Below are 27,176 nucleotides of genomic sequence, written 5' to 3' on the forward strand. Positions count from 1 at the left end.
ATAAGGGGTAGGCCATTTAGGACAGAGATGAGGATAAATTTCTTCACCCAGAGAGTGGTGAACCTGTGGAATTCTCTACCACAGAAGGCAGTAGAGGCCAATTCATTAAATATATTCAAGAAGGAGTTAGATATATTTCTTAAGGCTAAAGGGATCAAGGGGTATGGGGAGAAAGCAGGGACCGGGTACTGAATTTGGATGATCAGCCATGATCGCATTGAATGGCGGAGCAGGCTCGAGGGGCCGAATGACCTACTCCTGCTCCTATCTTCTTTGTTTCTATGTCCACAGAGCGGAAAAGGGGAAAGAATGTGAAGACAGTGGGTAAGGAAGAGTCATAATGATTCCGTGGGTTCAATGGGGCTGAAAGTCATCTCGGGCCTTAGCGCAAAGCAGGCGGTAGCGAACAGCAGCTCGTTTTACCCTCTGCCCCATTATCTTTTCGAGCGGGTTGTCGAACGGGCTGCCGATTCGCTGTTGCCTGTTATTGCCCAAGGTAAACTTCACGCCCAGTGATTTACTGGTCACCGAGTAAACTCAGTAATCAGGTTACATGGTGCGTTGTTAAGATTCAGCTTCAACTAACAAAGCCGCCAGCGACGTGTGTCGTGGTCTATTGTAGCGCCGCTTTATGGCACGGTGGATTGATGGGACACCGGTTCAATTCCTCCCACCCAATTCTGCCGAGTTCTCAACCTCTGTCACGCTGCTGTGGGGTAGCATCAGCAAGGATAGAAATTCAATCATCCCAGGCCCGCTCCTACATACCTCACAGCACAGGCTCGGAGCAGTATTAACAGAGGACTGGGAGGAGATCATCTCCCGCCTGTGCTCGGGGCAAACCGGTGTTAAAATAGAGGGACATCATTCCATCATAAGAGAGGCCAAGAAATAACAAAGTTACGTCATGCTGTGCAATAGATAAGCACACGTCTGGCTTACCTCTTGAGACCCTTCCTTGAATGTCTCTGTGAAGGTGGTGTCTGGAGTCCTTCTTTGTGAAGACTGTGCAGTTGAGGGGAAGTGCTCACCGTGCATATTTCGGTCATAGATGATGACGCGCTCCGGAGGCTCGCTGGAATACACCGCTGGTGGGATTCCCACTGAAAAGTTATTGGGGTGCATTTCCGTTTTGATGGAATGGGGCGGAACTGTTGTGACGGAGGCGGTGACTGTAGTGTCTGGGGCTGTGAATTGGTTCACTTTCTCGTGTCCTATGGGGTGGCTGGGCAACACCAAACTGACCGGCAAGACTCTCAGTGGCTGCAGTCGGCTGTCCACCGTGGAGATGGCTGGATGGTCCGCCGCAGACGGCACGCAATTCCTTGAAAAGGCAAGAAGGTAGTTTCAAAAAATACTGTAATACAACGACGACGTGACAAACCGCTCATTCAACGTTCAGGCGGACTTCTCAAATTGTTCATAAAAAACGCGCAGGTTTTATTTTAACATCGGGAAGATTTTGACCGGCGGAGCGTGCTGGTCAGCCCATTCCGGTGGAGAAGATCCCCCCACTCCGTGATCTTGAGGATCCGTCATAGGATCCTGGCTTCCATATTAAAAGGAGCCTCTCACCTGAATCAAGCAGGTGCTTTAGATATTCGACGGTAGGCCACTTTAAAATGGCGGCGGCTGGGGGGCGGTAAGGCTAACGACCACATTTTCAGCCCATTACTGCCCCATTAACGTCAGGCGAGGCCATTCAAAATTGACCCCATTGTTCTTACTGTTAAAATGTTACCGCTTCCATTATTATTATAGTAAATAAATGAAGTGTAAAGAAAGAAAGACTTGCATTTCTATAGCGCCTTTCACGACCACTGGACGTCTCAAAGCTCTTTACAGCCAATGAAGTACTTTTTTGAAGTGGAGTCACTGTTGTAATGTGGGCAACTCGGCAGCCAATTGGCACACAGCAAGGTCCCACAAACAGCAATGTGATAATGACCAGATCATCTGTTTTTGTGACGTTGATTGTGGGATAAATATTGACCTAGGACACCGGGGATAACTCCCCTGCTCTTCTTCGAAATAGTGCTATGGGGATCTTTTACGTCCACCTGAGAGAGCAGACAGGGCCTTGGTCTGAAAGACGGCACCTCCGACAGTGCAGCACTACCTCAGCACTGTACTGCGAGTGTCAGCCTAGCTTTATGTGCTTCAAGTCCCTGGAGTGGGGACTGTGAAGCCACAACCTTCTGACTCAGAGGCGAGTGTGCTACCCACTGACAAACACTGTGGCTCAGTGTGCAGCACACTCGCCTCTGAATGAAGTGAAATGAAGAGGGAGGCTTCATCAATCTGATTTTAAGTTCAAAATGTGATAAAGTCGTATTTTTTGTTTCGCAAGCCCAGCATTTCCCGAAGGTTTGTTGAAAAATTAGGGCATTCGTAGGCTGGCAAGAAAAGCAGATCAAAACTTTCCTAACTTTCTTTATCACAGTTGTAATGGTTTCTTAAAGAAACAGTTACAGCTGTGATAAAGAAACAATTACAGTGGTGAGGAGGGATGATCTGTTAGAAGGATCATCAAATGAGGCCATATGGGTTGAACTGAAGAACAAAAAAGGGTCAATCACAATGCTGGGAGTGTACTATAGACCCCCAAATAGTCAGAGGGAGATAGAAGAGCAAATATTTAGGCAAATTTCTGAGAAGTGCAAAAACAATAGGGCAGTAATAGTAGGGGATTTCAACTACCCTAATATTAACTGGGATAGAATCAGTGTAAAAGGTATAGCGGGTACAGAATTCTTAAAATGCATTCAGAACTTTTTTAGCCAGTACGTAGCAAGCCCAACAAGAGAGGGGGCGGTTCTGGACTTAGTTTTAGGGAATGAAGCAGGGCAGGTGGAAGGGGTATCAGTGGAAGAGCATTCTGGTGGTAGTGATCATAATTCAGTTAGATTTAGGGTAGTTATGGAAAAGGACAAAGATAGACCAGGAGTAAAAGTTCTTGATTGGGGAAAGGTCAATTTTACTGAGCTGAGATGTGATTTAGCAAAAGTGGACTGGAAACAGCTACTTGAAGGTGAATCAGTGTCAGAGCAGTGGGAGGCATTCAAGGAGGAGATAGTGAGGGTCCAGAGCAAATATGTTCCCACAAAGAAAAAGGGTGGGACTCCCAATTCTAGGGCCCCCTGGATGTCAAGGGGCATACAGGGTAGGGTAAGGTAAAAAAGGGAAGCTTATGTCAGATACCGAGAGCTAAATACTGCAGAAAGCCTAGAGGAGTATAGAAAGTGCAGGGATAAAATTAAAAAGGAAATTAGGAAAGCAAAGGGAGGGCATGAAAAATTACTGGCAAGTAAAACGCTTGATTGTTTTATAAATATATAAAGAGCAAGAGGATAACTAAAGAAAGAGCAGGGCCTATTAGAGACCAAAGGTAACCTGTGTGTGGAGGCAGAAGACGTGGGTATGGTTCGTAATGAATACTTTGCGTCTGTCTTCACAAAAGAGAGAGACAATGCAGATATTGTAATTGAAGAGGAGGAGTGTAAAATATTAGAGGAGATAAACATAGTGAGAGAGGAAGTATCAAGGGGTTTAGTATCTTTGAAAGTAGATAAATCGCCAGGCCCGGATGAAATGTATCCCAGGCTGTTAAGAGAAGCAAGGGAAGAAATAGCAGAGGCTCTGACCATCATTTTCCAATCCTCCCTGGCCACAGGTGTGGTGCCAGAGAACTGCCAACATTGTTTAAAAAGGGAGAAAGTGATAGACCGAGTAATTACAGGCCAGTCAGGTAATTATTGGAAAACATTCCGAGGGACAGTATTAATCATCATTTAGAAAGGCTCAGATTAATCAAGGACAGTCAGCGTGAATTTGTTAAGGGAAGGTCGTGTCTGACTAACTTGATTGAATTTTTTGAGGAGGTAACAGGGAGGGTCGATGAGGGTAGCGCGTTTGATGTAGTCTATATGGATTTTAGCAAGGCTTTTGAAAAGGTCCCACATGGCAGACTGGTCAGAAATGTAAAAGCCCGTGGGATCCAAGGGAAAGTGGCACGTTGGATCCAAAATTGTCTCAGTGGCAGGAAGCAGAGGGTAATGGTCGACGGATGTTTTTGTGACTGGAAGGCTGTTTCCAGTGGGGTTCCGCAGGGCTCAGTACTAGGTCCCCTGCTTTTTGTGGTATATATCAATGATTTAGACTTCAATGTAGGGGCATGATTAAGAAGTTTGCAGATGATACAAATATTGGCCGTGTGGTTGATAGTGAGGAAGAAAGATGTAGAATGCAGAAAGAGATCAATGGACTGGTCAGGTGAGCAGAAAAGTGGCAAATGGAATTCAATTCGGAGAAGTGTGAGGTAATGCATTTGGGGAGGGCTAACAAGACAAGCGAATACACGCTAAATGGTAGGACACTGAGAAGTTCAGAGGATCAGAGGGACCTTGGAGTGCATGTCCACAGATCACTAAAGGTAGCAGGACAGGTAGATAAGGTGGTTAAGAAGGCATACGGGATACTTGCCTTTATTAGCCAAGGCATAGATTATAAGAGCAGGGAGGTTATGCTTCAACTGTATAAAACACTAGTTAGGCCACAACTAGAGTACTGCGTACAGTTCTGGTCACCACATTACAGGAAAGGTGTGATTGCACTAGAGAGGGTGCAGAGGAGATTTACGAGGATGTTGCCTGGGCTGGGGAATTTTAGCTATGAGGAAAGATTGGATAGGCTGGGGTTGTTTTCCTTGGAACAGAGGAGGCCGAGGGGAGATTTAATTGAGGGGCCTAGATAGAGTGGATAGGAAGGACCTATTTCCCTTAGCAGAAAGGTCAATAACCAGAGGACATGGATTTAAAGTAACTGGTAGAAGGATTAGAGGGGAGTTGAGGAGAACTTTCTTCACCCAGAGGGTGGTGGGGGTCTGGAACTCACTGCCTGAAAGGGTGGTAGAGGCAGAAACCCTCATCACATTTAAAAAGTACTTGAAATGCTGTAACCTACAGTGGGATTAGGCTGGATAGCTCTCTTTCGGCCAGCACAGACACAATGGGCCGAATGGTCTCCTTCATTGCCATAAGCTTCTATGATTCTATGAAAACAAGGAATGGAATTATCCCAAATCTGCCACTTGCTACAGAATTGAAACTGATTTAGAAGAAGGAAGCAGTAAATGAAAAATGAGTAGTCTTTCGGAAGGACCTGCGGACAGTGACTGTGAAGCAGCCCACCCCAGGAGGGAGCGCGGACACTGTGATCATAGAATCATAGAAAGTTACAGCACGGAAGGAGGCCATTTCGGCCCATCGTGTCCGCGCCGGCCAACAAAGAGCTATCCAGCCTAATCCCACTTCCCAGCTCTTGGTCCGTAGCCCTGCAGGTTAAAGCATCCCAGGTGCACATCCAAGTACTTTTTAAATGTGGTTAGAGTTCCTGCCTCTACCACCCTTTCAGGCAGTGAGTTCCAGACCCCCACAACCCTCTGGGTGAAGACATTTCCCCTCAAATCCCCTCTAAACCTTCCCCCAATTACTTTAAATCTGTGCCCACTGGTTTTTGACCCCTCTGCTAAGGGAAATAGGTCCTTTCTATCCACTTTATTTATGCCCCTCATAATTTTATACACCTCAATAAGGTCTCCCCTCAGCCTCCTCTGTTCCAAGGAAAACAAACCCAGCCTATCCAGTCTTTCCTCATAGCTAAGATTCTCTACTCCCAGCAACATCCTTGTAAATCTCCTCTGTACCCTCTCTAGTGCAATCACATCTTTCCTGTAATGTGGTGACCAGAACTGCACGCAGTACTCTAGCTGCAGCCTAACTAGTGTTTTATACAGTTGAAGCATAACCTCCCTGCTCTTGTATTCTATGCCACGGCTAATAAAGGCAAGCATTCCGTATGCCTTCTTAACCACCTTATCTACCTGGCCTGCTACCTTCAGGAATCTGTGGACATGCACTCCAAGGTCCCTTTGTTCCTCTACACTACTCAGTGACCTACCATTTAATGTGTATTCCCTTTCCTTGTTAGCCCTCCCCAAATGCATTACCTCACACTTCTCCGGATTGAATGCCATGTAGCCCACCCCAGGCGGGGGAGCCGACACTGTGATGTAGCCCACCCCAGGAGGAGGAGCGGACACTGAGGTGGGGGTCTCAGACATTCTACATAAAATAGCAAGTATTCTAAAACGGGTTCACTTATAAAGCAAAAACCCTGAAAAGTGCGAGGTGATGCATTTTGGACGGGCAAATAAGGCAAGGGAGTACACAATGAGTGGTAGGACCCTAGGAAGTACAGAGGGTCAGAGGGACCTTGGTGTGCATGTACATAGATCCCTGAAGGCAGCGGAACAGGTAGATAAGGTGGTTAAAAAGGCATATGGGATACTTGCCTTCATTAGCCGAGGCACAGAATATAAGAGCAGGGAAGTTATGATGGAGCTGTACAAAACGCTGGTGAGGCCACAGCTGGAGTGCTGTGTGCAGTTCTGGTCGCCTCACTATAGGAAGGATGTGATTGCTTTAGAGAGGGTGCAGAGAAGATTCACCAGGATGTTACCTGGGATGGAGCGCCTCAGCTATGAAGAAAGACTAAACAGGCTGGGGTTGTTTTCATTGGAGCAAAGAAGGCTGAGGGGGGACCTGATTGAGGTGTACAAAATGACGAGGGGCATAGATAGGGTAGATAAAGAGGAACTTTTCCCCTTAGTAGGGGGGTCAATAACAAGGGGGCATAGATTCAAGGTAAGGGGCAGGAGATTTAGAGGGGATTTGAGGAGGAACTTTTTCACCCAGAGGGTGGTTGGAATCTGGAACACTCTGCCTGAAAGGGTGGTAGAGGCAGGAACCCTCACAACATTCAAGAAGCATTTGGATGAGCACTTGAAATGCCATTGCATACAAGGCTATGGACCAAATGCTGGAAAATGGGATTAGACTGGACAGGGATTGATGGACGGCGTAGACACGATGGGCCGAAGGGCCTCTTTCTGTGCTGTAAAACTCTATGACTCTACAAATCAAGCAGAGAATTTGTTTGTTTCCACTAAAAATATTAAAGACGCACAATTAATGTATCAACAATCCCAGAGAACAGACTCAACAACACAATAAATATTAAGAGTCGTGAGTGAGTTTTTTCTGATGCACGATACGAGCATATGGAAATGACGGGCAGGTAAAGATCAGCTGGTCCATCGAACTTACCCCACACCACGATGGCTGGATCGCCATGGCTAAGCACTTCTTCCCCACGCCCTATCCTGCCCCCCAGCACCCTCCTCCCGAACCACCTCACACCCACCCTCGCAACCATGTAATTTCCTGGGAAAAGCAAAAAAAATACAGAAAAAGCCCAGGGAATAAACAAAAAACGAGGGCGGGGGTGGGGGGGAAACAGTCTGAAAAATGTCTCTCCGACCCCTTCTGGCCATCGAAACCAGTCCAGGAGATCACATGAACCAAGTGTTACCTGTAAAGACACTTCGCTTCTAGGTGATGCAGTCTCGGTCAGGAACTGCTCCAGCTCCCACTTGAAGGTATGCAGAGATTCAGCATGATATTGTGCAGTCGGTCAGGGGTTATTCCCATATTACTGTCAACCATTTTAGAAATACTCTTGTCATGGATTACTCAGTCACTATCCTGCGGTGTAATATTTGACTAACCTGTATTTCTAGCTGTCCCTGTTTTTATTTCCCATATTTATCTATATTTATATTTTTTAAATGTCACATTTCAACACTTGACCTCCCAGCCCTCGGGTACTTTGCACAGCTGAGCCTTGAAACACTGGCAGGTAGCAGTGATGGATGTGATTAATTACAGCTTCTTCCTCTGAAAAGTTTTTACAGAGAGTGTATTTTCTGAACTAGTACTTGAAAAATAGTGCTGTTGTAATGACCTTTCCTGGTAATTCCTTTAAATAAAAAAGTCAGGGTATAAAATGGAGATTCTTATCAATATTAATGTAAAGGTTTGTCTTCTCTCGACCCCTCCACGGTCTCTAAATTGTCAGACTGCTTGTCCGACATACAGTTCTGGATGAGCAGAAATTTTCTCCAATGAAATATTGGGAAGACTGAAGCCATTGTTTTCGGTCCCCGCCACAAACTCCGTTCCCTAGCCACTGACTCCATCCCTCTCCCTAACATCTGTCTGAGGCTGAACCACACTGTTCGCAACCTTGGTGTCATATTTGACCCTGAAATGAGCTTCCGACCACATATCCGCAGCATAACTAAGACCACCTATTTCCACCTCCGTAACATCGCCCGTCTCCGCCCTTGCCTCAGCTCGTCCGCTGCTGAAACCCTCATCCATGCCTTTGTTACCTCTAGACTTGACTATTCCAACGCACTCCTGGCTGGCCTCCCACATTCCACCCTCCGTAAACTTGAGGTGATTCAAAACTCGGCTGCCCGTGTCCTAACTCGCACCAAGTCCCGTTCGCCCATCTCCCCTGTGCTCGCTGACCTACCTTGGCGACCGGTTTAAGCAGCGCCTCGATTTCAAAATTCTGATCCTTGTTTTCAAATCCCTCCATTGCCTCGCCCCTCCCTATCTCTGTAATCTCCTTCAGCCCCACAACTCCCCCAGATATCTGCGCTCCTCTAATTCTGCCCTTTTGAGCATCCCTGATTATAATCGCTCCACCATTGGTGGCCATGCCTTCTGTTGCCTGGGCCCTAAGCTCTGGAATTCCCTCCCTAAACCTCTCCACCTCTCTACCTCTCTCTCCTCCTTTAAGACGCTCCTTAAAACCTACCTCTTTAACCAAGCTTTTGGTCACCTGCCCTAATTTATCCTTATGTGGCGCGGTGTCAAATTTTTTGTCTTAAAATAATCCTGTGCAGCAGCCTTGGGACGTTTTACTACGTTAAAGGCACTATATAAATACAAGATGTTGGTTGTTGAGTGGAGTAACACACTTTTTACATTTATCAAAATATTATCTTTGCCCCTTCCATCACAAAGGATGTGACTCATACCGAGGTACAATGCAGAGATGGCAATCATACGCGAGCCTAGAAAGTGGACATCGGCAGGCTGTTGAACTGTGGAGGTCCTCACAGTCGAGCCCAATCTCATTCTTACCTGGTGTGCGTGCACATGCACTTTCCAGCTAGGTTACTGGACGCTATTCAGGAGCAGGAAGCCTGGCTGATTTGCCCTCCTCACTAGCCCTAGGGTTCGGAAGCAAATTTTAGCACCCCTGCCTTTCAATTAAATTACCACAGACCAAGGATCAGACCTCTTTTGTATTTCCCCATTCCCACAATTCTTATCTCGGTATAAGTAGTCTCACCACGTGGTGTGTATATTTCACTGTACAGTAGGGCAGAGGGATTTCTAGCATAGCTGACAGATGTGTCATTATAGCTGGGGGAGCCCGGCTTTGCCAGGGCCGTTTTGGGCCGGGCGGTTTAAATCGAGTCCCAGGCTTTGGGGCCTCTCTGTGTCCCTCTGTGAATCTGGTGCCGGGCAACATTTTAAATGGAGTCCCAGGCTTTTGGGCCCTGTCTCTGTGTCCCTCTCTCAATCTGCTGCTGGGCAACATTTTAAATCGAGTACCAGGCTTTCAGACCCTGTCTGTCTGTCCCTCTGTGAATTTGCTGCCGGGCAACATTTTAAATCGAGTCCCAGGCTTTTGGACCCTGTCTCTCTGTCCCTTTGTGAATCTGCTGCCGGGCAACATTTCTACCTTTTAATACCTTCAAAGATGAAAGTGAAAGTACTTAGAAAACGTTTTTGGTAAATCTTTTAAAAATAACATAAGATTTTGAGCTGGAAGTAAATGGTGTTTTTAGCTTGAGGCAATGGCTGCCACATCCCAGAGATGAAAACGATTAGTCCCGCCCACACACACACACCGATTGGCCAACCATCAGGGGACTGTGCTGTAGGATTGGTCAATCGTGACGGCACAGGATTGGTCGAACCTTGGCGTCAGTCAATCAATGCTAAGTAGCAGATAATGAGTTTAATTTGAAAGTTTTTTGCATAAGGCGCGAACAATTTTCGTCCGACCGAAAAGTAAATACGCTTACGACCGTCCCGGAACAGTAAGCTTTCTTTAGAGGTAACGCGCGCGTAGGTACGCTCTATAACTTTCGAGTGCATAGCCGGACAGACGCACACCCGAGGACAGAAGGACAGACAGACAGACAGACCGACCGATTCGTTATATATATATATATATATATATATATATATATATATATATATATAGAGAGAGATATATATACACATTTCAAGGTGTGCCAGCCAATTTATCTTCCTTATGGGGGTTTCAGAAGAATTAAAAGATTCAGGGCAGGAAATCCAATCTTTTACGGTGAAATGCTTGTAAATTTTTGACAAAGCTGTCGCAATTTTTATTGCCTGACCCGTAAAAACTGCAATACTTGCACCAGATTCAGAGTTACATGAAGTAACTTTTAGAAAGCGTCCTCTAAAGCCCTTCTTTACATCATTTACTCATCATTCCAAGCAGCATTAAAGGTACCCTGACAATTCAGATGGCCTAAGTGTTATTCCAGAGCAAAGACCAATCAAGCAACACCCTCAATAATTAATTGGGAAGAAAGGGAATAATGGCCCAGTAATTCCGGTCCCAACGCGCGAGTACGGACGGTGTACTCACGCGTGGGCCCGTTGGAAGTGCCGGATTTCAGCATGCACAGCGCATGCGCGGGAAACCGGCATTTCCTCCAAGGGGTTCAGAGGTCCAATGCGTGTGCGCAGGACTCTGCGCGCACACGTTGAACTTCCTTCTTTTTGACAGGTTTGCCCGTGTGTAAGGGCCTCAACTTTTTAGAAATGTAAAAAGGAGACGTAAGGACTTGATTCTTGAAGGTAAGTGGTCTATTATTTAAAATTATAACATTTTTTCCACAGCTTTATTGTTTTTAAGGACTTTACAGTAAGGTAAGTTTATTTTTAGACCCGATTTCTTAAAAAATTATTTTTTTCAAAAATTTGATTAATTGTTTAAAATAGTTTTTTAAAGTTATTTATAGTTCATTTAATTAGTGGGATTTAAAAAAAAAATTTATTTAAAGTTTAAGTAGTGTTTTGGGCACCCGTAGTTTTCATGAGTTTGACAGTTCTCACTATCAAACTCATGAATGAAGTTTTCCCTCCCCTGATTGGCTGCCCAGTGCTCACCTGATCCCAGCCGGCACATCGCACTAACTACGCCGCTGGATCAGGCAAGCACAGCGTGCTGACAGCTGAACCGGGCCAGTGACAGGAATTCCAAGCAGGCCCAGGCTTCAGCTGTCGGCGCGCCGGTTAAGTGCATATCGGGGGCTTGCACGCGCGGCAAGCCCCCGAACCTAATTTCTGGGCCAACGTAATGAAAGATTTGTCACTTATGTGTAATTTTCTTTAAATGCCATAAGCATACCTGAAACACCTCGCAACTTCATTTAACATCTCTTTGTAAACCAAAAGTTGTCATCCTTACAGATTGACTGCGTTGAATAAGTAAAACTTGAGCTTTAACAGAATAAGGCATGTTTCAGTAACACAAGTAGCAGTACACTTGCCTCCTGACTGGGAAGTTGCTGGTTCAAGTTTCTGGGCCAATGGATACTCAGATCTGTCTAGGTCACTTGGGTGAGACTTGTTGGTTCTCAACCAAAAGCCTTTCCACCATCTAAGGAGTGTGATGGAATACTCTCCACCTGCCTGGATGAGTACAGCTCCAACAACACTCAAGAAGCTCGACACCATCCAGGACAAAGCAGCCCGCTTGATCGGCACCCCATCCACCACCTTAAACATTCACTCCCTCCACCACCGGCGTACCGTGACTGCAGTGTGTACCATCTACAAGATGCACTGCAGCAACTCGCCAAGACTTCTTCAGCAGCACCTCCCAAACCCGCGACCTCTTCCACCTAGAAGGACAAGGGCAGCAGGCACATGGGAACACCACCGCCTCCAAGTTCCCCTCCAAGTCACACACCATCCTGACTTGGAAATATATCACCGTTCCTTCATCGTCGCTGGGTCAAAATCCTAGAACTCCCTCCCTAACAGCACTGTGGGAGCACCTTCACCACACGGACTGCAGCGGTTCAAGAAGGCGGCTCACCACCACCTCCTCAGGGGCAACTAGGGATGGGCAATAAATGCTGGCCTTGCCAGAGACGCCCAGATCCCATAAACGAATGATAAAACTAAGCTCCTTGATGGAGCGCCACATAACAACAGCCATTGTATATCGGAAGAAGGAAAATATAAAAGCCTGAAGCTGCCAGCTCACCCTGTTTGAATTGTGCCTCCTTCTGGATGACCATAAAGCGGCATTGATGTTGGCTGTGTAGAAGCTGGCATGCCGGTTCGCACTCCCCTTCTAGCGCGAGGGGGATGCATGAGGGTGAGCAATCTTCAATGAGCAAAACAAAATGGAGAGAGAAATAATAACTGTTTACAATTAAAAAAAACAGGATAAACACGTTCATCAGTCAGTTTGGGTAATTATTCATAATCTGCATTCATCATTTTTGTAGCACAGAGGTTTCTGGGATTGCTGGTCAGTCTTTCAAACTAAATTAAAGAATTGAGAGTGGTTGCCAAGTGTCAACAAGTTACGATTCTTAAAGAATAACAAATCAGGCACGATTCAGCCCATCAACTGTGTGTAATTTACCTTTTCATGGGCTCCTCCCAACCCACTCAAACTTCTGCGGGAAACCACAGATGAAACTCTTGTGAAACTTGTACACGGTCTTGGAATTTACTCAACCAAACTCCAGGACATCAACCCAACAGGCCGTTCACCTTTGATCAGCCTCTGTGCACAGAGGACAATATTTCCGTCCCCTTAGGAGGACAGGAACCAGTGTGTTACCGAGAAACTGCTCTCAGCCAAGCACAGCAGGAACAAGACATTTACACCTCTCTTTTTAATGGATGGATATTTCTAAACCTCGCTAGCCAAAGCTGGGACTATTCTACAATTACTCAGTTTCAGTCATATCCCTATGGCTTCGATCCCAAGAATTCTCTTGACAGATCATCCGCCTGCCCGGGAAAAGGGCCTCCGCGGGCGGAGAGTTCCGCTTTCTGCACAACCTCCGCCCGCTGAAAGGCCGTGAAATTCTTACGCCTGATAAAAGCATAAGGCCTGCTTTTACCATCATAAGAGTTCAAAATAACATTAAATATTTTGTTTTCAATCATTTAAACATTAAAAAACCTGTCCAATAAGGTAAGGTTATTTTTTAGTCCCTTTAAAACATTTAAATTTATTTTTCAAAAAATTACATTTTTGTTTAAAATATTTAATTAAATGGCAATTTAAATTAATTTTATATATGTAATGGTTGTTCTTTATTTATTTCAGTGTGTTGGTGCATTTTTGCAGTCATCCCCATTCATACATTTGACAGTTCTGTGCGTACGGACCCGTCAAAAGCATGAATGGGGATTCCCTTCTTTCATTGGTTCGCCTGGCCCACGTGATCATAGGGGACGATTGCGAACCGCCTCTGCGCCCCTGGGATGCGCGGGCCTCTGCGCATTTCCAAGAGGAGAGGCCCAGGATCACAAGCCTCAGGAATCTACGGAACCAGCAGTTAAGTTCGTAGAATTTTTTCCCGATCGAAGGCATCCGCCCACAGCCTCCATTATCTGCAGAATTAGCACAATATAATATTTAACAGCTGCAGGGGGCATCATATTCAGGCTGCTGATGGTCTTCAAAAAGTTTCTGTTGGATATCCCATAGCGTTGCTCACGGAGACTCGGGGGGGGGGGGCGGTGGATTTCAAACACCCGTCTTACCTTTACCGACTAAACTGACCAGTCCCTTTAATGCCACTGATCTAAAATCGACAAATCTAGTTAATCGTAGTTGGTCACAAATTTCCGGTTCCATGTCAATGGCTGAGTTTCTTTCTTTTGTTAAAAAAAAAAGCTTGTTTTGCATCTGCAACAAACTGTAATGACTGGTCTGCGGCACATGGAGCGTGAATGATGCGTGCTCACAGGACTTTTACATAAACAGAAGATATATTAGGGCCGAAAATTTGCGGCTGTTCCGACAGGAGCCCACAGCAATGGCTGGCACCTGGTTAAAGCCAGGTTCCAACCTAGCACCAAAGTTTGCGGCATGACTTTGTGGGACCAGAGTCTCCACCCATCAACGTAAGGGGGCGGGAGTCCCTGCATCCTGCGGCCAGCCTGGTACTATGGGCTGACCCACTTGCGGAGGTCGGGTCTAATGGGGAGGATCGGTCTGGGCGGGTGTTCGGGCCAAGAGTGTGGATCTTTGGAAAGGAGAAAAGAAAATGAGGTGGGAGTCCCATTCAGGATTGACGTAAGAAAACTACTAGGCACTTGGTCAGAGTATTAAACAAGGCTTTAATCAACTGTTTCACAACATGGAGATCTAGTTGTGTCCTTCACTAGTTCCTGTTAAAGAATGTCCTGAGCAAGCTGGGCCCATGCCCGAGTATTTATACTCTCCCTGGACAGCGCCACCAGCAGGCTGCCCAGTATTATTACATAAGTCATTTCCACATGAATGACAAGATTCCTGTCAATGATCACCACTCAGTGGAGCCTCCTGGAAAATGTCCAGGATATTAAACATACACACGAACATATGAATTAGGAGCAGGAGTCGGCCACTCGGCCCCTCGAGCCTGCTCCACCATTCAATAAGATCATGGCTGAGCTGATACTCCACATTCCCGCCTACCCCCGATAACCTTTCACCCCTCCTTGCTTATCAAGAATCTATCTACCTCTGCCTTAAAAATATTCAAAGACTCTGCTTCCACCGCCCTCCGAGGAAGAGTTTCAAAGACTCACGGCCCTCTGTGAGAAAAAATTTCTCCTCATCTCTGTCTTAAATGGGCGACCCCTTATTTTTAAACAATGACCCCTAGTTCTAGATTCTCCCACAAGAGGAAACATCCTCTCCACAGCCACCCTGTCCAGACCCCTTGACGTAATAAAACTCACTACACACTTGGTTTGAGTATAAAGCAAGGCTTTAATCAACTTGTTTCAGAACATGGAGGTCTAGTTGTACTTCACTAGTTCCTTGTCTTACAAAATGTCCCTGGGAAGCTGGGCCCACGCCCGAGTATTTATACTCCTTGGACAGCACCACCAGCTGGCCGTCCAGTGTTATTTCATGAGTAGTTTATGAGGATGAGATTTATGACACCCCTCAGGATCTTATATATTTCAATCAAGCTCATTCAATTAAGCTCGCTTCTGACTGACCCGATGGTTAAACAGGCAACTAATACTTCCTATCTGAGCTCACAGTAAAAGAACAACAGCTTGAGATTTAATAGAGGCGTTGAAAATTATGGAGGGGTTTGATAGAATAAATAAGGAGAAACTGTTTCCACTGGCAAGAAGGTCAGTAACCAAAGGACACAAATTTAAGCTAATTAGCCTAAGAACCAGAGGGAAGTCGTGGAGGATTTTTTTTTTTCATGCAGCGAGTTGTTGTGATCTGGAATGCGCTGCCTGAAAGGGGATTCAATAGTAACTTCCAAAAGGGAATTGGTTATTTGCTTAAAAAGGAAAGGTTTTCAGGGCGATGAGGAAAGAGCAGGGGAGTGAGACTAATTGGATCGCTCTACCAAAGAGCTGACACCGACACAGTGGGACGAATGGCTTCCTTCTGTGATTCTAAACATATGTCAATAGTTATAATACTTCTGCAGCTCTACCTTTTATTGTGCTCCAAGTCAGGATTGGAATTTTTTTCTGGTGGTATAGTCCTCTTCTCCCTGGGAACCTAAAAAAAAAGTGCAAAAAGTATTATTACGATGTTTCCGTATCAATGTGTTATAAACAGCATTTTACTGGCAGGAAGCAGAGCAGGTGCTTTCTGTGAGTAGTCGCCGGAAGTCCAACAAATACCTACTAACGCACAACAGAAAATGCTGGAAAAACTCAGCAGGCCAGGCAACATCCGTGGAGAGAAATTAGAGTCAACGTTTCGGGTCAAAACCCTTTGTCAAGACTAAAGAGGCACAGGGAATGAAATAGATTAAGAGGCCAGGCTGGGAGAGAACAAAAGAGAAGTGAAGAGACATTAAGAGGTATTCAAAACGAGACGAGATGGTGATAGGACTAGTGGAGACAAAAGACAGCTCTAGATTAGGTGTGAAATGCGCTGGCAGAATGGGAGACAGCTGCCATGTGGGAGAGAGAAAAAAAAGGAAAGGGGGGGGGAAAGGCCAAAACAAAGGTGTGGATAAAAAATAAGTAAAAATGTAATAGGGGCCGAGGTTATGATCTGAAATTGTTGAACTCGATACTGAGTCCGGAAGGCTGTAAAGTGCCTAATCGGAAGATGAGGTGCTGTTCCTCGAGTTTACGCTGAGCTTCCGTGGAACAACGCAAGAGGCCGAGGACGGTGAGGTCTGAGTGGGAATGGGGCGGTGAATTAAAATGACAGGCGACCGGAAGCTCGGGGTCCCCCTTACGGACTGAACGGAGGTGTTATTTCGGATTTCCAGCATCTGCAGTGTTTTGCTAACCTACTAACGCACCTCCGCTAGCCGGCCCCTTGAGTCACTCACAGTTTTGGCCAGATTGGACGAGGGGCCTCAGTTGTTAACCTTGAGCTGAACAGAAGTCCCTTTGCTATGTGAGACTCTGCCTAAAGTCAAATACACTTTGGCCCCATCATTTCTGTCAAAAAGGACAGGAGGAATTCCGCACAAATTCATTCACATTCACTCGCTAGCATCTAGGGCATAATTTCAGGGCTTAAAAGTTTATTTTCTTAGACTACTTCCGAGACCTGGTTGAAATTGTACTTAAACGGAAACAGTAACTCGCAAAGTAGGCAAAATTCTTTAAACAGAAACTGAATTAGAATCTGCCCCAGGCACTGCTGGTTTCAGTTACATTTCAAGTCAGCTTCACTCAGTGAGCCAATCACACCATAGCTAAAATCTGATTTAAACTCTAATTTAAAGGCTTTATTTGACATATCCTGGGTGAATGCATACAAATTTCAGTGAATACAGTTCCAATTCCTAAAATGAATTTCGAGCATTCTTTTCTCCTGAAGGTGTTGATCTCCTGCCCCATGGGTGCCAATCCCTCTCCAAGTGACCATTCTTCATGCGTGGGCCTAGAAGGTGAACGTCAGCGAGCATTCAAACCCTTTGAGGCGTCACAGCAACGTGAAACTAGAACCTTGTTGGTCTGCGTGACTTTAGCTATTCACCGGGACAAGCGCACTGGTCCGTCAGGCGAGCTTTCCCGGGATCCCGCTCACGCCCACCGGCAAAGGTGGCGACGCCCATCAGGCTCAGACAGGGGAGTCTCACATGGAAATGAGGCCCGGCAGTTAAAATCTCTCCGAGAACTCATGCGGCTCGGTCAGGCACGCTCTCCGCTCACCTTGCCCTCTCTCACACTTCGAGTTAAAAATCGGGGCTCAAGAGTTTCAAAGTTTTTAGTTTTAATTCAATTTTTTTTTTACATTTAGGGTTAATAGCACAGTGTCTGATATTCTCTGGACTCAACACAGAGTTCAACAATTTCAGGTCATAACCTCGGCCCCTATCACATATATATGTTTATATATATATATATTTTTTCCCTTTTTTTTAATCCACACTTTCGTTTGGCCTTTTTTCTTCCCTCCCACGCGGCAGCTGTCCTTCATTCTGCCCGGGCCTTTCACACTTCATCCAGAGCCATCCTTCATTCCTTGAATATCTCTCAATGTCTCTCAATGTCTCTCAATCTCTCCTGCTTTCTATCCCATCACTGACCTTCCCCTTTTGTTCTTTCATCCCCTCCCCCTTTTCCCAGCCCCTAAACTTGCTTTAAAATCTATCCCTCTTCCTGCTTTTTTTCCAGTTCTGACGAAAGGTCCTCGACCTGAAACGTTAACTCTGTTTCTCTCTCCTCGGATGTTGCCTGGCCTGCTGAGTTTTTCCAGCGTTTTCTGTCGTTATGTCTGATATTCTAGTAGCTCTAGATTCTTCTCACAGTAAATAAACTGGTAACTAGCTGGTCCAGGGAGACAGGTGTTTCCCTGAACTTACCTGCAGTCTAAGAGTTCAAATAAAGAACAAAATATGTTCCTTCAATATTTGTTAATCAATGTAATTTGCAAAAATCAATTTATAAATGTCGACAACAGCAGGACATTCATGTGGAGATGAGTTGTGCTGGACAGTGTCTGTTAAAAATAGCAACGAGCAGAGCCGACACAACAACAACAACTTGTATTTATATAGCGCCTTTAATGTAGTAAGACGTCCCAAGGCGCTGCACAGGAGTATTTTAAAGACAAAAAATTTGACACCGAGCCACATAAGGATAAATTAGGGCGGGTGACCAGAAGCTTGGTCAAAGAGGCAGGTTTTAAGGAGCGTCTTAAAGGAGGAAAGAGAGGTAGCGAGGCGGAGAGGTTTAGGGAGGGAATTCCAGAGCTTGGAGCCGAGGCTACAGAAGGCACGGCCACCAATGGTTGAGCGATTATAATCAGGGATCCTCAAGAGGGCAGAATTAGAGGAACGCAGATATCTGGGGGCGTTGTGGGGCTGGAGGAGATTACAGAGATAGGGAGGGGCGAGGCCAGGGAGGGATTTGAAAACAAGGATGAGAATTTTGAAATAACAACAGAAAATGCTGGAAAAACTCAGCAGGCAAGGGCAGCATCCGTGGAGAGAGAAACAGAGTTAACATTTCAGGTCGAGGACCTTTCGTCAGAACTGGAAACAAGCAGGAAAAGGAATAGATTTGAAATCGAGGCGCTGTTTAACCGGGAGCCAATCAAAGGAAGGAAGAGCGGTTAAGGTAGCACTGGGCGATTTGAGCATGGCCAGAGATTCAGACACGGTATCCATGGCACTCTTTGTATGGAGTATCTCGTCTGCTGGGTTAAGAAGGCAAATGGTATGTTGGCCTTCGTAGCAAGAGGGTTCGAGTACAGGAACAAGGATGTCTTGCTGCAGTTGTACAGGGCCTTGGTGAGACCACACCTTGAGTATTGTGTGCAGTTTTGGTCACCTTATCTGAGGAAGGATGTTCTTGCCATGGAGGGAGTGCAGCGAAGATTCACCAGGCTGATACCTGGGATGGCAGGAATGACGTATGAGGAGAGATTGTGTCGATTGGGCTTATACTCACTGGAGTTTAGAAGATTGAGAGGGGATCTCATCGAAACTTATAAAATTCTGTCAGGCCTGGACAGACTAGATGCAGGAAGGATGTTTATGATGGCTGGGGAGTCCAGAACCAGGGGTCATAGTCTAAGGATAAGGGGTAAGCCATTTAGGACTGAAATGAGGAGGAATTTCTTCACCCAGAGAGTGCGAACCTGTGGAATTCTCTGCCACAGAGGGCAGTAGAGGCCAGTTCATTAAATATATTCAAGAAAGAGTTGGATATATTTCTTAAGGCTAAAGGGATCAAGGGATATGGGGAGAAGGCAGGGACAGGGTACTGAATTTGGATGATCAGCCATGATCTCATTGAATGGCGGAGCAGGCTCAAGGGGCCGACTCCTGCTCCTATCTTCTATGTTTCTATCACATACCTTGTAATAATCATAAAGCAAACCCAAAGCAGCGGCACTATCATCATCGCCATTGATGCTCATCATGGCCTTGGTGGCAGCGGTCAGGGGATTTTCCAGGAATGATTTCCATGCTTCATCTTCGGTGGTGTACGAGCGCCTTTGGGGATAGAGCTGCTCATTCTGTAGAACCAAAACCGCTCTCTTGCTGCAAAGGAGGGGGGGAAGAAAACCTGTGAAAGACTGTTTAACCCCTTCGAGAACCAAGACAGAAAGTGTTTGTAAAAATAAAACTCCATACTTGTGTCATAAGTTTACAAACAGACAAAATGCATTCATCAGTAGTCAAATAAACAAATTAGCCAAGCTCCTTCAAAAATATTGCAAAATCCGTAGTCTTGGAGTTGGTTCCAAACATCTCTTTGTTTTGGAAAACAGGTTTGGCAACAATAGCTTGTGACATCATTTCATATTTCATTGTAATTCTTTAATTCTGTCTTCAGGTGCACAGGATCTCTGAGTCACTCAGAAGGTACGACAGATTCTTAGCATAATGCCCTTCGTGTACATAAAGAAGCTGCATGCAACTTGGACATCGCTACACCGCAAAGATGTCTACAATCTGGAATACTCTAAGTCTTGGATTTATGACTTCATTTATGCATCTAATAATGGCCTACTCCTGCTCCTATCTTCTATGTTTCTATGTTAAATGTGAACAATGACACACCTCATTGTCATTACCTCTTAATTACTTACTGGTCCTAAATGTATACCAAGAGGGTGCGTCAGGGTAGTTCCTGAAGCATCTGTTAACTGACAAACGACTCAAAAAACTTCTCAGCCTTGACATCTAAAAGATTACTCTTGCAGATTGACAGTCCCCATTGGCGTGTTTGGCCAATTCTGTTTTAAATGTGAAGCCAACGCCTCCATTCCATTCTCCCTTAGTTGACAACAGGGAAATCAATAACAGCTTCTGACATACACGGGAGGTCTGAATCGCAGCCTTTCACACAAGATTCACAACTGGGACTGCAAGCAATGCTCACTCCATAAATGATCGCAATAAATGTGCCATCCAAGTGTCAGGCAATGACTATCTCCAACAAGCGAGAGTCTAAACTACCGCCCCTTGACATTCAACGGCATTACCATCGCCGAATCCCCCACCATCAACATCCTGGGGGTCACCATTGACCAGAAACTTAACTGGACCAGCCACATAAATACTGTGGCGACAAGAGCAGGTCAGAGGCTGGGTATTCTGCGGCGAGTGTCTCACCTCCTGACTTCCCAAAGCCTTTCCACCATCTACAAGGTACAAGTCAGGAGTGTGATGGAATACTCTCCACTTGCCTGGATGAGTGCAGCTCCAACAACACTCAAGAAGCTCGACACCATCCAGGACAAAGCAGCCTGCTTGATTGGCACCCCATCCATGTGGTTGATAATGAAGAAGAAAGCTGCAGACTGCAGGAAACATAGAAACATAGAAAAATAGGAGCAGGAGTCGGCCATTCGGCCCTTCGAGCCTGCTCCGCCATTCAATATGATCATGGCTGATCCTCTATCTCAATACCATATTGCCGCTTTCTCCCCATACCCCTTGGTGCCTTTTGCGTCTAGAAATCTATCTATCTCCTTCTTAAATATATTCAGTGACTTAGCCTCCACAGTCTTCTGTGGTAGAGAATTCCACAGGTTCACCACCCCTCTGAGTGAAGAAATTTCTCCTCATCTCAGTCCTAAATGTCCTACCCCGTATCCTGAGACTGTGACCCCTCATTCTAGGCCCCCCCAGCCAGGGGAAACATCCTCCCTGCATCCAGTCTGTCTAGCCCTGTCAGAATTTTATACGTTTCAATGAGATCCCCTCTCATTCTTCTAAACTCTAGTGAATACAGGCCTAGTCGACCCAATCTCTCCTCATACGACAGTCCTGCCATTCCAGGAATCAGTCTGGTGAACCTTCGCTGCACTCCCTCTATGGCAAGTATATCCTTTCTTAGGTAAGGAGACCAAAACTGCACATAGTACTCCAGGTGTGGTCTCACCAAGGCCCTGTATAACTGTAGTAAGACATCCTTGCTCCTGTACTCAAATCCTCTTGCAATGAAGGCCAACATACCATTTGCCTTCCTAACTGCTTGCTGCACCTGCATGTTTGCTTTCAGTGACTGGTGTACAAGGACACCCAGGTCCCTCTGTACATCAGCATTTCCCAATCTATCACCATTTAAATAATACTCTGCCTTTCTGATTTTCCTACCAAAGTGGATAACTTCACATTTATCCACGTTATACTGCATCTGCCATGTATTTGCCCACTCACTCTACTTGTCTAAATCGCCTTGAAGCCTCTTTGCATCCTCCTCACATCTCACAATCCCACCTAGTTTCGTGTCGTCAGCAAACTTGGAAATATTACATTTGGTTCCCTCATCCAAATCATTGATATATTGTGAATAGCTGGGGCCCAATATCAATGGACTGGTCAAGTGGGCAGAACAGTGGCAAATGGAATTCAATCTGGAGAAGTGTGAGGTAATGCATTTGGGGAGGGCTAACAAGGCAAGGGAATACACATTAAATGGTAGGACACTGAGAAGTGCAGAAGATCAGAGGGACCTTGGAGTGCTTGTCCACAGATCCCTGAAGGTATCAGGACAGGTAGATAAGGTGGTTAAGAAGGCATATGGGATACTTGCCTTTATTAGACGAGGCATAGACTATAAGAGCAGGGAGGTTATGCTTGAACTGTATAAAACACTAGTTAGGCCGCAGCTAGAATACTACGTGCAGTTCTGGTCACCACATTACAGGAAGGATGTGATTGCACTAGAGAGGGTACAGAGGAGATTTACGAGGATGTTGCCTGGGCTGGGGAATTTTAGCTATGAGGGAAGATTGGATTGGCTGGGGTTGTTTTCTTTGGAACAGAGGAGGCTGAGGGGAGACTTAATTGAGGTGTATAAAATTATGAGGGGCCTAGAATGGATAGGAAGGACCTATTTCCCTTAGCAAAAGGGTCAATAACCAGGGGGCTCAGATTTAAGGTAAATGGTCAGAGGTTTAGAGGGGATTTGAGGAGAAATGTATTCACCCAGAGGGTGGTGGGGGTCTGGAACTCACTGCCTGAAAAGATGGTAGAGGCAGAGACCCTCATCACATTTAAAATGTACTTGGATATGCACCTGAAGTGCCGTAACCTACAAGGCTACGGGCCAAGAGCTGGAAAGTGGGATTAGGGTGAATAGCTCTTTGTCGGCCGGCATGGACAAGATGGGTCGAATGGCCTCCTTCTGTGCTGTGAATTTCTATGATTCTATGATTCACCACCTTAAACGGAGTGGGCCTTTGGCGTAGCAGTAGCATCCCCGCCGCTGGGCCAGAAGGCGTAGGGTTTCGAACCCCGCTCCAGACAGTCCCGGCAAGTGGAGTCGGAGCTCCGGCTCTAAATTCTGGGTTGACATCCAGCGGGATACTTGCGTCCGTGGGTGTGGGTGGCCCCCCCCCCCCCCCACCCCCCGTATGGGTTGTGGGAGCCCGTAAAACCCTCCCGCCATAGGACTAACCACCCTAATGGCTGGTACGAAGATGGTTACGGTCACGGAAGGAGCGTTAATCGCGGCCAGAAATCCTCCCACCACTTCATACAGTTCCCCAAAGGGAACAGTATGAAGACATGTACGACGACGACCACCTTAAACATTCACTCCCTCCACCACCGGCGCACCGTGGCTGCAGTGTGTACCATCTACAAGATACACCGCAGCAATTCACCAAGGCTTCTTCGACAGCACCTCCCAAACCTGCGACCTCTTCCATCTAGGGCAAGGGCAGCAGGCGCATGGGAACACCACCACCTCCAAGTTCCCCTCCAAGTCACACACCATCCTGACTTAGAAGTATGTCGGCCGTTCCTTCATCGTCGCTGGGTCAAAATCCTGGAACTCCCTCCATAACAGCACTGTGGGAGTACCTTCACCACACGGACTGCAGCGGTTCAAGGCAGCGGCTCACCACCACCTTCTCGAGGGTAATTAGGGATGGGCAATAAATGCCGGCCTTGCCAACGACACCCACACCCCATAAACGAATATTAAAATAATCACTGGGCAGTCTCTTAACACATGCTTCATAGTGCTGGGTTCAACCCGACAGCGCCACAATGGTCCAATATTCATACAAGGCACGTTATGGGACAGTCATGCTTCAGTCCAGCTCAGCTCAGCTCAGTTCATATCATTTCAAAGAAATTACACCTTTATCCTGGGTCCAAAACTATCCAACCCATAACCAGATCATTTTTAAATGCTCTGAAGTATTTTGCTTTGCAAGAATATAAGATAGCAAGGAACAAGAGAAGGTTATTCATCCATCAAGCCTGCTCCTTCCACGGTCCATGTACAATTTTGCTTTATATATTTCACATTTGCGCATTTTTCCCCACTAACAAGTCTACCAATGCACACCGATGTCAAACCTGGCTTTGAGGTAACACCCTTGCCTGATTCAGAAGGCTGTGGGTTCAAGCCTCACTCCACAGACCTGAAGGCATAATTTAGGTTGACATTTCAGTGCTGCCCTGTCAAGAGGTGCTACCTTTTAGAAGAGACGTAAAACCCTCCGGGTGGACGTAAAAGATCCAATGACACTAATCGAAGAGCAGGAACGTTAGCCCAGTGTTCTGGCCAATATTTTTCCCTCAACGAACACCACAGAAACTATTCACTAGAGTTTAGAAGAATGAGAGGGGATCTCATTGAAACGTATAAAATGCTGACAGAGCTAGACAGACTGGGCGCAGGGAGGATGTTTCCCCTGGCTGGGGGGGTCTAGAACGAGGGGTCACAGTCTCAGGATACGGAGTAGGACATTTAGGACTGAGATGAGGAGAAATTTCTTCACTCAGAGGGTGGTGAACCTGTGGAATTCTCTACCACAGAAGGCTGTGGAGGCCAAGTCACTGAATGTATTTAAGAAGGAGATAGATAGATTTCTAGACACAAAAGGCATCAAGGGGTATGGGGAGAGAGCGGGAATATGGTATTGAGATAGAGGATCAGCCATGATCGTGTTGAATGGCGGAGCAGGCTCGAAGGGCCGAATCCTGCTCCTATTTTTCTAAACAGATTATCTGGTGATTTATCTTATTGCAATTCGTGGGGCCTTGCTGTGCACAAATTAATTGCCACGATTCCCTACATTACAGCAATGACGACACTTCAGATGTACTTTATTGGCTGTGAAGTGCTTTGGAACATCCTACAGGACCTGAAAGGCACAATTTAAATGCAAGCTCTTTGGTTTATCTTTCTTTCTTTCGGGAATTAAAATTGACCTCTGACACAAGCATCGACAACTTTCCCTATACTTTTTCTTTCCCCCTCTAACCCAGAGTATTGCTCTTTAGTCGAGAAGGTGGGGCAATTTAGCTTCACGCTTCAGTTTTTTGTCCTGATGGCCCAGTGACCACGGGGCCTCGCACCTACCTAAAATTTGGCGCGTCTATTGTAAAGTGTATCAGGGTGATGGGAGGGGAAAGTGGAGTGGGTTTCAGTTTGCGATCATTTATTTTTTAAATTAAAAGATTAATTTTTCATATTTAATACTGTTGAGATTGTGAGGTGTGGCAAGTGCGGAGTTTTAGAGCAGGGACGGGGTTGAGCCAGATAGAAAATTGCTGCTTTTCAACTCATGTTTAGAATTCTCTAAACTTGTATTTCATTATGCTTAGTAATCTAAGGGATCATGCTCACCGACCTGTCGTAAACGCTTACGGTACAACTGTAGACATTCAGCCCTCTGAGGTTGGTTGAAATACATTGTCTGCACAACGTAAGTGAGGTTTGACCTTGCTGCTGACTACACGAATATTTTTATCCTTTCTAATGAGCGGGTTAGTCCAAAGATGTGCGGGTTAGGTTGATTGGCCATGATAAAAAAATTGGCCCTTAGTGTTAGGGGGATAGGGCTTGTGTGGGATGGCTGTCGGTGTAGGGACCGGGTGCTAGGGTTTGGATGATCAGCCATGATCTCGTTGAATGGCGGAGCAGGCTTGAGGGGCCGAATGGCCTACTCCTATCTTCTATGTTTCTATGTTTAAAATTTTTTTCCTTCCTGAAATGTTTCCCGACAATGGACTGTGCCAGGCACCTGTGTCCACAACCACTGCCGCTGTAGCCTATAGGAGTTGGTGGGGTCGTGGCTGCTCCACGCAATCAGCGGCAGGAGGATACATTTCATCTTCTACAAGGGTCAAAGAAAAGAAACACTTAGGACAATGTCACAGACGAGCGACAACTTCAAACTGGTACTATATCTGCAATAAAACCTCTAATTACAACAGGAAACACGCGTCAGCGAGCTGGAACTCACATGCTTTTGCAGACCATGTAATCAGGCCACGCGACCCCCGCTCCGCCCTGCCCCGCCCCACCTGGTTTAGCCAACAGACAATTTGCATCATTTGATCAATATCACTTTTTGGTCAGTCCGCCTCCGTGGCCAGATTTCCCTTCCTTGCACTAGACCACCAGACGTGGGAGTTCATCCCATTCTCACAGGCGGCTCAAATTCAAACTTGAGCATCTTAATCAAGAGTCCAAATCCACAGTGTGGACAATGTGAATGACAAGTTACTCTCATGCCACTACTCATGAATTTACCAATGTTTTATCACAGTAAAACATATGCAAATTTCTATTTAACTTTTGACAAGAAATGCAACAACCCAAAAGCACCGTGAAACAGGTCAAATGTTGGATGATCAGCCATGATCGCATTGAATGGCGGAGCAGGCTCGAGAGGCCGAATGGCCTACTCCTGCTCCTATCTTCTATGTTTCTATGTTATGGTGGGCATTTTAAGTCATGGCCCTCCTGCTCTGTAGTGAACCGCTGCACCCCATCTCCAATCAGGTGGCATTTTGAAATATCAAACTTTGTCAGCTTAATACACGGATCAACTTTTGGCAGCCATGGCCGACGGGTAGCTAAAAAAACAAGTTATTTCTCCATCTCATTTAAAACAGCAGTGTTTGGACTAATTGAACATTAGAAACTTTATCAGAACCTCACCTCAATGTGTAACAAAACCCGCCAGAAGTGGATGACCCGTTGCACTAAATTAAGGAATTGCTTCTGCAGGAAGGCGGCTAGAAACAGGCACAACAGAGCTGAACCACGAGAGGTCAGGATAGCATGCAGCTGAAGAGAGAGGACCGCGTGACATGGGGACACAGAAAGAGAATACAGACCAAGAAACATATAGCATAAAAGAACATAGGAACATAAGACCTCGGAGCAGGAGTGGGCCATTCGGCCCCTCGAGCCTGCTCCGCCATTCAATAAGATCATGGCTGATCTGATCTTGGCCTCAACTCCACTTCCCTGCCCGCTCCCCGTAACCCTCGACTCCCTTATCGTTCAAACATCTGTCTAATTCCACCTTAAATATATTCAATGGCCCAGCCTCCACAGCTCTCTGGGGAAGAGAATTCCAAAGATTCACGACCCTCTGAGAGAAGAAATTCCTCCTCATTTCCGATTTAAAGGGGTGCCCCCTTATTCTGAAACTATGCCCCCTCGTTCTAGATTCCCCCATGAGGGGAAACATCCTCTCTGCATCTATCCTGTCAAGCCCCTTCAGAATTTTATATGTTTCAATAAGATCCCCTCTCA

General features: G+C 46.0%; 1 protein-coding gene across 1 annotated transcript in view; it reads right to left on the reverse strand.

The window, feature by feature from the left end:
• Positions 1–27,176, reverse strand: part of grhl1 (grainyhead-like transcription factor 1) — a 126,937-nt gene that overhangs the window by 77,910 nt on the left and 21,851 nt on the right. Inside the window, exons 2-5 of the mRNA XM_085996335.1 lie at positions 19,510–19,696; positions 15,668–15,735; positions 12,235–12,357; positions 943–1,324 (exon numbers count right to left, since the gene is read on the reverse strand). Of these exons, the coding sequence (XP_085852461.1) occupies positions 943–1,324; positions 12,235–12,357; positions 15,668–15,735; positions 19,510–19,696 (760 nt within the window). The remainder of the gene's footprint in view (positions 1–942; positions 1,325–12,234; positions 12,358–15,667; positions 15,736–19,509; positions 19,697–27,176) is intronic.

Source organism: Somniosus microcephalus, chromosome 9, assembly GCF_052327205.1.
Source record: "Somniosus microcephalus isolate GS21.2 chromosome 9, FLI_Smic_1.0, whole genome shotgun sequence".
NCBI lineage: Eukaryota > Metazoa > Chordata > Chondrichthyes > Squaliformes > Somniosidae > Somniosus > Somniosus microcephalus.